The following is a 15,431-nucleotide window of genomic DNA, read 5'->3' as shown; positions in this document are numbered from 1 at the left end:
AAAAAAAAGAGAAAGACAGAAAGTGAAGGAAAGAGAAAGAGAAAGAGAGAGAGAGAAAGAGAGAGAGAGAGAGAGAAAAAGAGAGAAAGAGAGAAAAACGTAGATACTTATCGGCTAAGAGCGGCTCGACTTGCTGAGAGGATTCCTGATTTTATCTTTTCTCTTCTTACCCAAGCCGAGAACAAACTATTAACAACCGTCGCGACGGATTTCATAATTTACTGTGACGAATTTTTTGTTGTATGTGTATGTGTGTGCATGTGTGTGCATGTGTATGTGTAAATGTATGAATATAACTGTGTGAATATGAGGTTGAGTGAGTGAATGTGTGTCATTCTCTACAACCCCACTTCTAACCCCTATCCCATCTTTCACACAAAGACACGTTTAACGTCGCCCTTAGACGCGAAATCTTTTCTTAGAAAATTTCTCGATAAATTTGTACTGTACCTTTTAATTAAAGGAAAAAAAAAATTTGAAAGGAAAAAAAAAAAATATGGAAATAATATATAATAAAGATAACGTCGCTCTCTCGTCGTTACCAATCTCAAATAAATTTCAAAATGTACCTACAACGTTCAAACGTTCCTTTCAATAATTATTATCCTTTTTTTTTTTTTATTGCTTTTCTCTTCTTGTAACATCTTAAGATCGATCGATATTTAAATTACTTCAGAATAAATATATGTAAATAATCATTAGCATGTGTTTGTTGTTATAATGGGAATGAATTGAAAAAAAAAAAAAAAGAAAAAAAAAACAAAAAAAAGAAAAGAGCAAAACAAAACAAAAATTCCAATCAGTCATGCAAAAATTACAATCAATCGAAGATTGATTTAAGACGAACGTATTAATCCGTCGTAATGTTGGCTTACGCAGCCCCACTTGTTGCCACTACTTACGAAGCTGGTAAGGCTACGTCATTTGAAATACGACCAATAGGATAGGTACGTGGGCGTGGCAATGATGTACGAGGGCGTCCTTTTCGACCAATTGAAATGAGACTTGAACCTCTGGTGAGTTTCTAATTCACAAACCTTAAATCTACCCTCGAAACGTTTCGTACATATAAATAATTAAACTAGCTACCGACCGTCGCCAGTCGACTGCGGGACGACGGATTAGTAATATCGTTTCGCTCTTCTTGTCGTTACATCGTATATTCTTTTCTTTTTTTTTTGTTTATTTTTCTTTAAAAATAATATTATTTTGCTTACGCGTTTCTTTTTCACTTTTTATCTTTTTTTTTTGTTGCTTTCTCTCTCTCTCTCTCTCTCTCTCTTTTCTCCCTCTCCTCCCACCTTACTCTACTTCTTCATACGCGTACAAAGTAATCCTCAAAATTGTTCTTTTTCCTTTTTCTTCTGTTTTGAATTATTTACATAAATACGTTAGTATTGTCGTTAGTATTGTGTCTGTGATCGATCATGTATATGAAACCAAGGATTTTGCCGGTTCCATTGGAATTACAATTCCATGCGCAACTTCATCACCATCATCAACAACATCAACAAATGCTCTACAGACAGCAACAACTTGCTCTTCGTCGTAATATATCAGGTATTATTATTATTATTGTTATTATTATTATTATTATTATTATTATTATTATTTCATTATTTAATAATAACGATTTCCCTTAATATCGTATACTTTTAATTATTGCGAATATTATTATTACAAGTAGCACGTATCTTTAGATGTGCTTTTGAGAAATGTAACGCTTGAAATTTGTTTGAGAAAGAAAAGAGCAAGAAAGAATAAAAAAAAAAAAATCCGATCCAATTTTAAATATACATTTTATTTAGGTATAGATAATAAACAAGGTCATCTATGTATCTATATAAATACAGAAACTTCGTAATCATTCATATATAAATAATATATATATATATATATGACAAATTCCATGCGAAATTTGTTTACTGTCTATCGTCGTTTATTAGTAACAATATAAAATATACAAATATCGAAAAGTATAAGAATAAATGATATTGAAGTATATGAAATTAATTTAATAATTATCGTACAAATCCATATACACGAAATACACATATACGATCTTACAATAAATTTATTATATCAATCTTAATTTAATAAATCTGATATATCATATATTTATGGAATAATCCAATTTGAAAGATTAGATTTATCATTCGAAAGTACATATACACATATACATATACATATACATATACATATACATATACATATACATATACATATACATATACATATACATATATATATATAAACAAGTACTTATTCTACTACTCAAATTTTATACTGTCTCTCTCTCTCTCTCTATATATATATATATATACACACACACTGAGTATTATATCTATATATATATACATTCTGAATATCGTGTATATGTATATATATATATATATATATATATGAGCAGGTAAACCCGTATAAGGATAACTAGAAATAGTAGTAGTCGCCAGTAGTCCTGCGAAAAGGCGAGAAATGAGATCCGTGCGAGATCTTCTCTCTGGCAAGATGAAAGGTGCCGACCTTCGTTCGAGCGGACAATCGTTATCTGCCGACTCGACGATTCGATCGTGAGAAGAAAAGAGAGAGAGAGAGAGAGAGAGAGAGAGAGAGAGAGAGAGAGAGAGAGAGAGAGAGAGAGAGAGAGTGAAAGAGAAAGAAAGGGACAGAGAGCGAATGTCGGCAATTATCCTACTCGGGGCACAATGCCACGACCGCAAAATCGTGGAGACAAGTGCAACAAGCCGCCGCACTGGTTCGGTCATGCGAGGAATCAACGCGCTTCGATGGAGTTCCCGTTTATCTTTTAAAGACTACCTTATTTCTATGCCATTCGTGTTACCTCATCCACGCATTTTTACGTACCCCGAATAACGTATCTTCACGAAAAGGGCCCTTTTTGAATCTTCAATCTTCTTCTCTTCTTTCTTTTTTTTTTTTTCCTTTTTTCCTTTTATTATTTATATACCTATACTTATCGTCAAAAATTTTCTATTGATCTCGTTACAAAATTTTATATAAATTTATAAATTAATTACATTTATAGGTATATATGTATATATATATATATATATATATATATATATATATATATATAGTACCTACTATAAAAATAATTTTACAATGGTAAAAAAATACAATGATAAAATTGATCAATAATAAAATCAATTGTTCGAAAATAAAATAATATTCTCTTTTGTTCCTTCTCAAATTTTGATATATCTAATTCAAAGAGATTTACGAGATTGTATATATTGTTCGTTAAATTTAATCTGTTAAATTGAAATATAATCTATTATCAGAGAATAATAGTTGAAGTAATATGTTTTCTCTTGTTAATCTTACAGAGGACGTACAGATCACAAATAGATGGCCCGTAGCGTATCTCGGTGGGGGACCACCGCTTCCGGGTGACGTTAAGGTCGATTTGCAAAATCGAAAACTGTGGAAACAATTTTACGCCGAAACTACGGAGATGATCATAACGAAATCTGGACGGTAAAAATATATCCATGAATAATATATAAATTCAAAATATAGGAAAATTTATGCATAATTGCACGATTCGTAATATATAAAATTGTATGATTCAAAAAAATGAGAATTTTGTTTTCGACAAAAATTTTCTTCGTAATTATCTTTGAATAATTTTTTAATAACGATATCGAAGGAATTATTTTGTTGTTCAAAAAAAAAAAAAAAAAAAAAAAAAAAGGAAAAAAAAGAAAAAGGAACGGAAGAGAAAGAAAAAACCTAAAGAAAAAAAAAAAGAAAAGAAAGAAAAAAGAGAAAAAGAATTGTCGCATATAGAATAGTAAAGAATTAGATGTCTCGATGATTCGAGGCGGACAGTAAGCAGAACGGTTCTCTCACGAAGAAAAGAAGCTTTGTCTCCAAAATTCTTTAGAATGTTACGTAGCGTGTCGAAGATGGTCGGCTCGGCGGGCGCCATAGGACCACTCCCCTTTCTTCTGTCGGCTCCAAACTTCTTCTTCTTCTTCTTCTTCTTCATCGTCGTCTTCTTCTTCTTCCTCGTTACCACCCTCGAAATGTCGCGTCGCGAAGCAAACATTTGTAACGCCAAATTGCTCTGCCTCAAAAACAGAAAAAGCAATTTTGTTCTCGAACACGTATTATATACTTCAACGTATACTACATTTTTCTTATTCTTCCGGTTCTTTTTTTTTCCTTTCTTTCTTTCTTTCCTTCTTTTTTCTTCTTCTTCTCCTTTTTTATTTTTTCTCTTCCTCTTCGTTGGTCAGAGAAAAAAAAAAATGAAGAACATTCGAACCTAACGAACTAATTAACGTCGATCGGCTATTTTTTATTTATTTATTTATTTTTTTTTTTTTTTTTGTTATTTTGTTTTATGAAATAAAAATTTCATAATCGTCGGTTCGAAAACGTTTTTTCGACGAGGAGAAAAAAAAATTTCCTATATCTAAAATTTTCTTTTAGGCGAACTTTCTTTCTCTTTATAATAAAACGTCAAAATCGAATGAATGTTATACTTTTATCAAAAGTCATACATGAAATATAATACAATACATGTATACACTTTCCCCGGCAAAATTGTGATTAATGTTGAAAAATTTCTTATCTCTGTTTCGACTAACCAGAAAAGATATAGAAAAATTCTAATTAAATCGTGAACATATCGTAGATGAGAATTGATTAGATAGTTACGGAAACGTAGGCGTTTACGGTTCCACCCTTTCTATCAATTTTATCGCGCCAATCGGAGCATCTTCTTTTTTTCTTTTTTTTTTCTTTGTTTTTTTCTTTTTTTTCTTTTTCTTTTTTTTTTTTTTTTTTTTTTTTTTTGAGGAAGGTGCATCCGTACCACTAAACGGAAGTTACAACGAATCTCGATTTCCGGCTGCGTGACAATCGTCCTATTGTTTCCGGCAAAAAGAAAGAAAGAAAGGAAAAAAAAAAAGATCAAAAAAAAAAAAAAGAAGTAAAGGAAGAAAGAATAAAAAAAGGAGGAAAAAAAAAAGAAAATACGTAGGTGCATATATAACGATCATGTTTCATCCGACTCGACTTGATAGCTATACTTTGCGGTAATTGATAACTTTGCAAAGCGGAAGTTTCCACTGGTATTGATAAATTTGATTTATAATATAATAATTAATATTACATTATAATATATCATTTATTAATTATATATACATATGCAATGTATAATAAATTTTTCACGCTTTACTCAATAATCGCTATAAATTATTATAATGATTATTATGAGAACTTTTATAGTTATTACAATTATCATTGCAATTGTTATCGAGACATTTATAATATTATTATTATTATTATTATTATTATTATTATTATGATTATTATTATTGTTATCGTTATATCGAGAAAAATTTTTTAAAAACAATCCCTCTTTTGGGATTATGGGCGTTACGTACGTTACAATAGCAAGGAAGGTGTCTCTCGACTTGTCCTATCCGTTCATCCGTGTCTTCCGGTCTTCCTCATGAAATTGTTTCTTTTGGTGCATCGATGCACCACGTGCCAACCACGTGTGTACCGTATATGGCAAAACACATCTCGCTTGCTAACTCGCAACACGCAGAATCAGTATTCAATGTCACGATCGACTCCTTCTTTGAACCCTCACGCTTTCTTTTATCACCTTCTTCCGTGTCTTTTCGCCCTTCCAAGACAAAAAAAACATGCAACGCAGAAGGATCATCTAGTCATCTACTTTAACACGTTCTCCATTACTATGTCTATTTATGTTCCATTCGTTCTTCTCAATTTTTTTCTTTTTCTTCCTTTTTCTATTTTTTCTTCTTTCTTTTTTCTTTTTAATTCGACAACATTAAATTCATTATTTTCTTAATCATCATTTCTCAAATAACCAATTGTAAACAATTGTGCGTATATATATATATATATATATATATATATATATATCTTTTTTCTTTTTTTTTAATTTGACAACTATTCTCATAATTTTTTCTATCAATAATCCTTAATCATCACTTAGCATATGATTATATAAATATTTACATCTATGTATCTATCTATACGAACAGCTGTTAAAAATAATATATATGCATTTTTTTTTAATTTTTTTTTTTTTTTTTTTTTTTTTTTTTTTTTTTGATCAGACAACCGTTCTCGTGTTATTTCTTTTTTAATAATTTTTAATCATATAGACTTCGTCTATAACAGACGCCAAGGGAACATCGATTAGAGTTACTATTAATATATGCACATATTAATGGAACATACGCTGTTATATCTATCATGAAAAAAAAATTAGGCACGTGCTCCTGATGCGCACTCCTTATGCACTTCTAATCGAGACATCACAAGCTCCTACTTAGTCGATACGTAATCTCAAGAGCAACATCTTTCTACTTTCGAGTAGCGCCAGACACGAAAGTCGATGTCGCACGAGACTATAGTAACCATGGCTATCGGTCGTCATGGCGCGTCGCCGCGACGCGCCACGACGCGACGCGACGACGGTGCGATTCACTTTTCCACTTAAGCTTCCACCACCTTTTGGCGTTTCTCAAAATAGACTTTTTCAGTCTCTTACATTTCACTTAGATAAGACGAAGAGCAGAGTAGAGATTCATCAGCATTATTTTTGTTTCTTTTCGTTTCATTTCCTTTTTTATTTTCTTTTTATTCTTTATTGTTTTTATTATTATTATTATTATTATTATTATTATTTTCAATCATTTCTAATCATAATTTCACGGTAAATAATTATATACCTACATCTATATTCAACGATATTCAACTTTATTTTCTCTGAATAATTTTCAATCGGCATTTTGCTTATAACCGTATCTATAAACAATTGTATATTTACGTATATCTATATATGAATTAATTATTTGAAAAATTATTTATAATTCGACGATATTAATATTCATTACTTTCGATAGATTTTAATCGCGATATCGCGCATAACTGTATAAATAATTGCTATATTAAGTAACATTAAAAAAAAAAAAAAAAAAAAAAAAAAAAAAAAAAAAAATTATTCCAACAAATGATATTTTATAAATATTATTATTTTTATAAATATTATCTATTAGCTTTGGAGAAAAAAAAAATAATTTAAATATTAACTTTGTAAAATTCGAGGAAGAAGAGATTGCAAAGATAAATTATGTGATTCAGTTTTGTACTCGTTTTTAAAAGAATAATCAAGAACGGAGAGAGACAAAGATAGACAGAAATAGAGAGAAAAGAGAGAGAGAGAGAGAGAGAGAGAGAGAGAGAGAGAGAGAGATGAAGGGATGAGAAATATTTGTTTTATAATATATCTTTGAAAAAAATCTAAAGATTAACTTGCATAACTCAAGAGACAAAGTATAACGATAATAGCATGACTCAGCTTTTGTACTATCCTTAAAAGAATAACCAAGGACGAAGAGAGAAAGAGAAAAAAAAAGAAAGAGAGAGAGAAAAAGGAAAGATATAAAGGGGTGAGAAAGAAAAGTTGCTAGAAAAGGTGCAATTAGGTACGCAAACGGACCTGACCACCGTAGATTGACTTATCGGATTATCCATAAATTTGAAATATTTATATATTTCGGTAAAACTCAGTTAAAGGATCGTTAGATAATAAGAACCTTTTACAAAAGTAACCGAAAATTTTTTATATTTTTTATTTGTTTGTTTTTTCTCTCTTTCTTCAATAAAACGCACTCATTTGTCTCGATAATGTTAATAAATGAAAATACTTATCCATTATTTTTTCGTTTCTTCACTTTTTTTTTTTTTTTTCAATTGTTACCTGTGTTAATTTACTTCTTTTCCCTCACCCTCTCTCTCTCTCTTTTTTTTTCTTCCTTTCTTTCTTTTTTTTTCTCTTATCTTTTCTTACGTGTCTCGAACCAATCCATCAAGCAACTTCAACGAGAAAAACATAATGATTAGATGTTCTTTCACTCTCTCTTTCTCTCTCTCTCTCTGTCTGTCTGTCTGTCTGTCTGTTTTTTTCTTTCTTTCGCTTTGACTTAACTTTTACAAAATCGACTACCTTCTTGACCCTTAACAAAAGTTTACTACTGTACCTGTAAGAAATATTTTTGGCAAAATGATCTTACCGACGACATGACGAAGCAGATCCAATGTAAAGATAAACTAGTCTCGTCTAGTGTAAAAATGACTTTTAACGAAATTATATATTTCCTACTTGAAAAGTTTACACGATCTATTAACCCCCTCTTCTTTATGTTCGTTAAATATCCCTGCAGTATTTTGGAATTGTAATATTTTTGAAAAATTATATATATATATATATATATATATATGAACACGCAGTATCGTTAGAAAAAATAATTAATAATTAAATGAAATAAAAAAGAAAGAAAAATAAATAAATAAAGTACAAAGAGAAAGAAAGTAAATTTAATTATATATTGTTCAAATATAAATTTAATTATAAATATATGTTTAATAAATAAGTAATAAATAAAAAAGGAATAAATAATTAAAAAAAAAATAATAAATAAAATAATAAATAAAATAAATAAAAATAATAATAAATAAATAAAAGAAAAAGAAACTAAACACGCACGATGGAGGATCGTTAAGTAAAAGATAATGTTTTTTTGACTGAACGAAATAGAAAAAAGAAAAGAAAAGAAAAGAAAGCGAAATAAGGAAGAAAAAAAAAAGATTAAATAAAATAAGCGTCAAGTAGATAAAAAAAGAAAAATTCAATAATAAAATTTATATGATGGGGCTCATTAAATGATCGTTCATTTTATTGTTTTATACAGACGCATGTTTCCATCGGTCAAAATTACCGTAAGCGGATTGGAAAAACGCACTCGCTATTGCATACTACTCGAAGTGGTACCGGCGTCAGATCGTCGACAAAAGTATGTCGAAAGTGGCGGAGGCGTCGACGAGGCAGACACGAAAAACGGCGGCAGGCTTTCGTCAAGAGGATGGATGTCGACGGGTTTTGCGGAGCCACAACCAGAGATCGATCGAAGGATATACCTTCATCCAGACAGTCCTGCGACTGGGGATCATTGGATGCAACAATTACCGATTAGCTTCAGTAAACTCAAAATTACCAACAATTCTGTCGAACATCAAAACAACGTGAGTATATTTGCATGCGAGCGTGCACATTTTTTTCCCCCTTTTTTTTTTATTTTAAATTAACAAAAAAAAGAAAAAGTAAGATCGTCACCCAATTAATTATCACCAAAAGAAATACGAACGAAAGAGGAATAGAATCGCAATGTTTTTTTTTCCCTAGAAAGAATCGAAGAAACTAATTACGTAAATTTCTTTAAGTCGAAGAAAGGGAAAGGAAATAATTGTTAAATTTTCATTAGCGAGAGAAAAAAAGGAATTACGAAATGAGATAGTCATTAAATTTCACGAAATCGATTATTAGCAATGACAATTGTCTCTCGTAAACATGGAAAACAAAAACAAAAAAAAAAACAAACAAAAGTTTCGGTATAGAGAGCAAAATTGTTATTAAAAAAAAAAAAAAAAAAAAAAAAAAAAAAAAAAAAAAAAAAAAAAAAAAAAAAAAAGGAACTTGAAAAAAAGAAAACAAAAGAAAGGGAAAGGTGTCGAACTCATTCCCATTGAAAAAGCGGAAGGAAAGTGAAGAGGAATTTCGACAGAAAAGAAAAAAAGAAAAAGACAAAAAAAAAGAAAAGAAAAAACAGAGGAACGGAAGCAAAGTTGAGGAGCAAGGGGAGACACGGGCCGGCGGCCCTTCATTTATCTGACCGAGCCGTATGTTTGGACAGCCACGGTTGTCCTCGGTCCCGTCTACCCATTCTCTCGATACATGTCTCTTTGGCTGCTCCGGTTTCGAATTACTCGTTCCCTTCTTCCCAATTTTTCGTACTCATATGCGGGAGGTCGCCACACACGATTTCTCACCCTCCTCCGTATTATTACCTCTATACATTTCCAATGGACATTGCAAAAAAAAAACAAAAAAAAAAAAAAAAAGAAAAATATTACTGTTCAATATTAATATACTAATGATGCCCTCCGAATGATTTGCATTTTATATACGCATATAATATAAAATTTATATATATATGTGTGTGTGTGTGTGTGTGTGTGTATGTGTGTGTAAAGAAAGATAGAAAAACAAAAAAAATATAGTCGTCAACTGTGCGAGATCGATCTTTAGACAAAACGATGTTTACGAGAGAAAAATAGAGAATTGAAGAAGAAATGAGAGAAGAAGTTAAAGAAGTAATTAGAAAAAGGAAGAAGAAAAAACGAAAAAACAAAGAAAGAGAGAGAGAGAGAGAGAGAGAGAGAGAGAGAGAGAGAAAGAAGAAAGGTCTGCTTTCTATTTATTTGTTTGTTTATTCATTTTTCCTTTTTTTTTTCTTCTTCTTTTTTCTTCTTCTTTTTTCTTCTTTTCTTTGCTACATCTTTTCTAAGACTCGTTCCCCATACCAAATCTTTTTCTCTTCTTCTTCTTTCTTTCTTTCTCTCTTTCTTTAAAAAAAAAGAAAAAAAGAAAACAAAAAGAAAGAGAATGTTATTCATCGTTTTAGCACGTATCTTTGGCGCGCGTAAGATCATTTAAGCGAGAAAGACCTGTTGTCTTCAATCCGTATTAGCGCTATTTCCATGGACATAGTTTGTGAGAGCTGTCTATAAAGGCCGGTCAGTTTGGTCGAACGTCAGGGGGTAGTTCTAAATCAGCTTCGAGATGAGTACCAACTCATGGTTGGTATGGGGATTACAATTTTCGCGATAGGTAAAAGATCATTTCGGACGAAGGTACTGAGAGATTTAAGCTACTCGAAACGTTGAGGCATTTTGCCGTTTGTCCGTAAAGAAACGAAGATTAATACGGTCCACGACACTCTGTAATCGATATACCATCTTTTCCCTTTCCCCCCTTCCTCCGCTGCTCCTCACTCTCTTATCCCTGGCCTCCCCCCCCCTCCCGATCCCGTGAGTAGGTTTGTGTTTACGCCTTGACCGTCAGGCAGCTGCCGTCATGGCATCAAAGGTGCACCTTTTTGTAAGTCCTTTTAGCCTTTCACGGCGAAAAATCGAAAGGAACTTTTTCACGAGGAATCCTCACCCCATTCCTACCCCTCTTTTTCTCCTATCTCCCTTCCTTGACCATCTCTTTAATTATTATTCTCAGACAATTATTTAATGAACGTCGACGCGGTTTTCTTTTTCTCCCCCCCCCTCCACTCCTCCTCCCTTTCCTTTTCCTTACTCTTCTAAACTTTTCCTTTTGCTTTCTTTTTTCTTTTCTTTTTTTTCTTTTTTGTTTCTTTTCTTCTTTGTTGTTCTTTACAAAAAATATTTTCATACATTTCATACGTACTCGAAGCTCAATTTTATTTCAATAACGTTTACATGATCTTTATTACTTAAATGGAATTATATTAATTTTAAAATGATAAATAAGAAAATAATTAATAGTCCTTAAGGTTTGTAATTTTTCTTATCTACTAATGTCTAAAAACAAAAAAAAAAAAAAGAAGAAAAAAATACGAAACAAGAACAAAATCGAAAAAATAAAAGATCGGCTTAAAAAGTCTCGAAAAAGATCTAATCTAAAAGATCTCTTTTAATCTTACCCAAGAACTTTTGGTCCACCCAATATAGTACTATTTTTTTTCTTTCTACACGTATATATATATATATATATATATATATATATATATATATGTATCTTTTTATTTTCTTTTATATACATATATATATATATATATATATATATATATATATTTTCTTTTCTATTTGCCGAGCAAAATATTTTTTTTGTTAATTAAAAACAAATATAGATCTCGACCGTCTATTACGATAATTTTCAATCTTCGTGTGTGAGGTACATGATTCCAAGAAGGTTGCAACGACGACAACGACGACAACGACTTGGCTTTCGAGAATCGCGTCTGCTTACAACAACATAGTCGTCGGCCTTCTTATACCGAGGCGCCAACTTATCTTCAACACTGCGTGGCGGCTTCTTTTGCTCGATTCCCCAAACTAATTACGAATTTAATAAAATTCTCTCGGGTCTCCCTACTTTGCCCGTGAAGAAAAAAAAAAGTACGAGGAGAAGGAGGAGGAGGAGGAGGGAGAGGGGGCAAAAAAAAAAACAGAAAGAAGGAAAGAAAAAAAAGAAAGAAAGATAAAAAAATATATAAAAGCAGTACCATAGAGAGAGAATTAAACGATAATATCCCATACTCTTTTACTTATTACATCAAATGACCATCTTAATTAATTAACAAAATTAATTAAACATATCAATTTAATAATAATTATATTTTGAACAACTTCAGATAGGATTACTTTTTCTTTTTGGTTTTTTTTTTTCTTCTTTCTTTCTTTCTTTCTTTCTTCTCTCTTTCTCTCTATCTTTCTCTGTCTCTGTCTCTCTCTCTCTCTCTCTCTCTCTCTCTCTCTATTTATCGTATACTTTATTAAATCATACATTTGTTATTTTTATTCTTTCTTTTTGTTTTTTTTTTTTTTTTTATTTATTCTTTTTCTTTTTCTTTTGTCAATAGATCGTTCTAACATCGATGCACAAATATCAGGTACGCATTTGGATCATCAGGTGCGACGATCTAACACGAATTAAAGACTTTCATAATTATCCCTCATCGGCATTCACATTCAAGGAGACAGAGTTTATAGCGGTTACGGCTTATCAGGTAAGAAAGATCGTAAATACCTCGATCATCGTTTTATCTATTACAATGTTATATTTTAAATATCATCCCGTAGATTATTTTTCTTATGAATACATTAATACAAAATGACGATAAAAACATTTATATGTTTTTATGTAATTAACTATACACATGTCATAATTAATATACACACACATATATATATATATATATATATTTGTATTATGTTTGTATTATAAAAAATGAAAAAAAAAAAAAAAAAAAACAACAAACAAATACATGCTCACGCGAGCGCTCGTACGAAGAATAATAAAGAATAAACAAATTTCTATTTCAGAATGAAAATATTACCAAATTAAAGATCGACAATAATCCATTCGCAAAGGGTTTCCGTGACTCTGGTCAATCCCGATGCAAAAGGAAATTCCCGAGGCAAAACAACGAACAGGAAGAAGCAAATCGATTGGCTAACGAAGAAGAGATAGCTACTTCCTTGGAATCAACGCAACGATCGACAATGGCAACAACAGGAGGATCACCAAGCGAAAATGAAAGTCTCGACGAGAGCGAATTGAGCGGTTCCGAAGATAGGAGTTCTCATTCGTCTATTAAAAATCGTCGTTTAAATGATCAAAATGATCAGCCAAAATTACATCGACCTTGGACAAATGATTCTACGCCACGTCCATCATCGATGGTCGTTACATTACCGATCGCTCCTGTTATTTCACCATCAACTTTCACCGATTTATTACCTTTAGAATCATATTTACGATTATCTCATAGATTTCATTCGTTAACATATTATCCACAGTATCATTGATAAGCATATAATTTTCATTAATTTTAATTAATATTCGCACGTAGTATTTTATATTCATTTGTCATTAAGTGAAAATATTTTTTCCATATTCTTCTTTTCTTCTTCTTTTTTTTTTTTTTTTTTATTCCTTTTTCTCTCTTTCTTCTTCTTTTTTCTTTGTCAATAATATCGAATTATCGGTCATCGGAATATTCACTATTGTCGTCATTAAAATTAATATACATTGTTTATATGTATCTAAATGTAAAATAATAATGATTAATGTAAAGGCTAGTGAGGTACTAGTAAAATCGTGTAAATCGAAATTATCGTCATATTATTTAAGTTAACATACAATCGTTACCAAAGATACATATAGTATACTTGTCGGATATATCATATCAATTAGACGACATAAAATGGCAATAAGTAAGCGAGAAGATTTTTATTGTAAATTATTTCTTTCTTACTTCCATCTTCTTCGCTTACATTTAACAAAGCATCTAGTTTCTAATAAGAAGACAAAAAATAACTAGTTAATTGAATATAAGTACCTATATATATATATACATATCTGTAAATATATATATATATATATATATATATATATATCTGTATATATATACCTATATATATCTGTATATATATCTATATATATATATCTGTATATATATACCTATATATATCTGTATATATATATATCTATATATATATATATCTGTATATATATATACATACAATTATATATATGTATAATAATTTTTATAGAAATTTTACATAATTTTTATAAATTTAAGTCATAATGTGAATCAACTTTGTAAATATAAATTTTATAACAAGATTCCAATAAAATTGATGCCACATTTTGACTATTAATTCTGAATTTAATTTTTTCTTGTTTTTCTTTTTCATGGGAAACGTGAGAAAAAAAAATAAAAGTAAAAAAATACTAAGATCAATTAGTTTCAAGATTTAACGTATAATATGAATTTTATAAAAATTAGAAAAAAATATCCTCCATATATCCTGTAAAAGCCTGTAATGTTGTTCATTATTTATTAAAAAGTTATTAAAAAAAAAAAAAAAAGATCGAGAAAAAAGTTGAAAAAAATAAAATTTCCATGAATTATGTTTAATATTTCAGATACTATGAAAAACTTATATAAAATATATTTTAATTTATATCCAAGGAATGAATTATTAAAATAAATATTCATCCCTCGAATAAGAATAATGAATTAAAATAAATAATGAACAAACATATATGTATTATAATACTTTCAATTATATATTATATACTTACATTATATAATTATATAGTATATGTATATAATATATTATACATTATATACGTATAATATATAATTATATATAGTATACTTATATAATCTATATATATGTAATATCAAATTTACGGATATAATTCAAAATTTTTTTTAATATTTTTGTTCCCCGTATCCTTCATTAAAACATCCTGTCGAAATAGCTTTCACATTAAAACATCAAAATTATGAATGATCTAATCAATTTTATGCGTGTATGTCTGCGTGTGTGTACGTATATTTATACTTATACGTGTATAGATAAATGTTATACAAATTATAATTAATTCGAATATAATGATCGAGATAAAAGCGATTTTTTGTTTTCTACTTAGAAAGCTTTGACAGTAACAATAACAACAAAAACAACAATAATAATAATGACAATAAAAGATCTTTATATTTTTCTTAGATAAATCGTCATTGTTCTCTTCTCTTCATTAATTGATAGAAGAACAAAATAAGATAGAAAAGTATTAGGTTCATCTAAGAAATGTGTTAAGTATTTCAATATATATATATATATATATATATATCATTTAACAACCGATGCACCCTTGTTGAGTATCGATGTTTCTTAAAACACTTTGAAATCAGCAGGATACCGGTCGTACATCCTCTAGAGCCTTTAAAATGAACCATAAATTTTGACGATAA

General features: G+C 29.8%; 1 protein-coding gene across 1 annotated transcript; it reads left to right on the top strand.

Moving 5' to 3' along the window:
• The first annotated feature begins 802 nt into the window (after positions 1–802).
• Positions 803–14,003, top strand: LOC124948849 (T-box transcription factor TBX6-like). Its single transcript, XM_047493086.1, has 5 exons — positions 803–1,560; positions 3,348–3,498; positions 8,766–9,096; positions 12,525–12,671; positions 12,988–14,003. The coding sequence occupies exons 1-5, from the start codon at positions 1,428–1,430 to the stop codon at positions 13,471–13,473; spliced, it is 1,248 nt and encodes a 415-aa protein (XP_047349042.1). The 5' UTR covers positions 803–1,427; the 3' UTR covers positions 13,474–14,003.
• Positions 14,004–15,431: the final 1,428 nt, after the last annotated feature.

Source organism: Vespa velutina, chromosome 1, assembly GCF_912470025.1.
Source record: "Vespa velutina chromosome 1, iVesVel2.1, whole genome shotgun sequence".
Taxonomy (NCBI): Eukaryota; Metazoa; Arthropoda; class Insecta; order Hymenoptera; family Vespidae; genus Vespa; species Vespa velutina.
The sequence above is the reverse complement of the archived record's forward strand: the minus strand, read 5'-3'. Positions and strand labels throughout refer to the sequence as shown.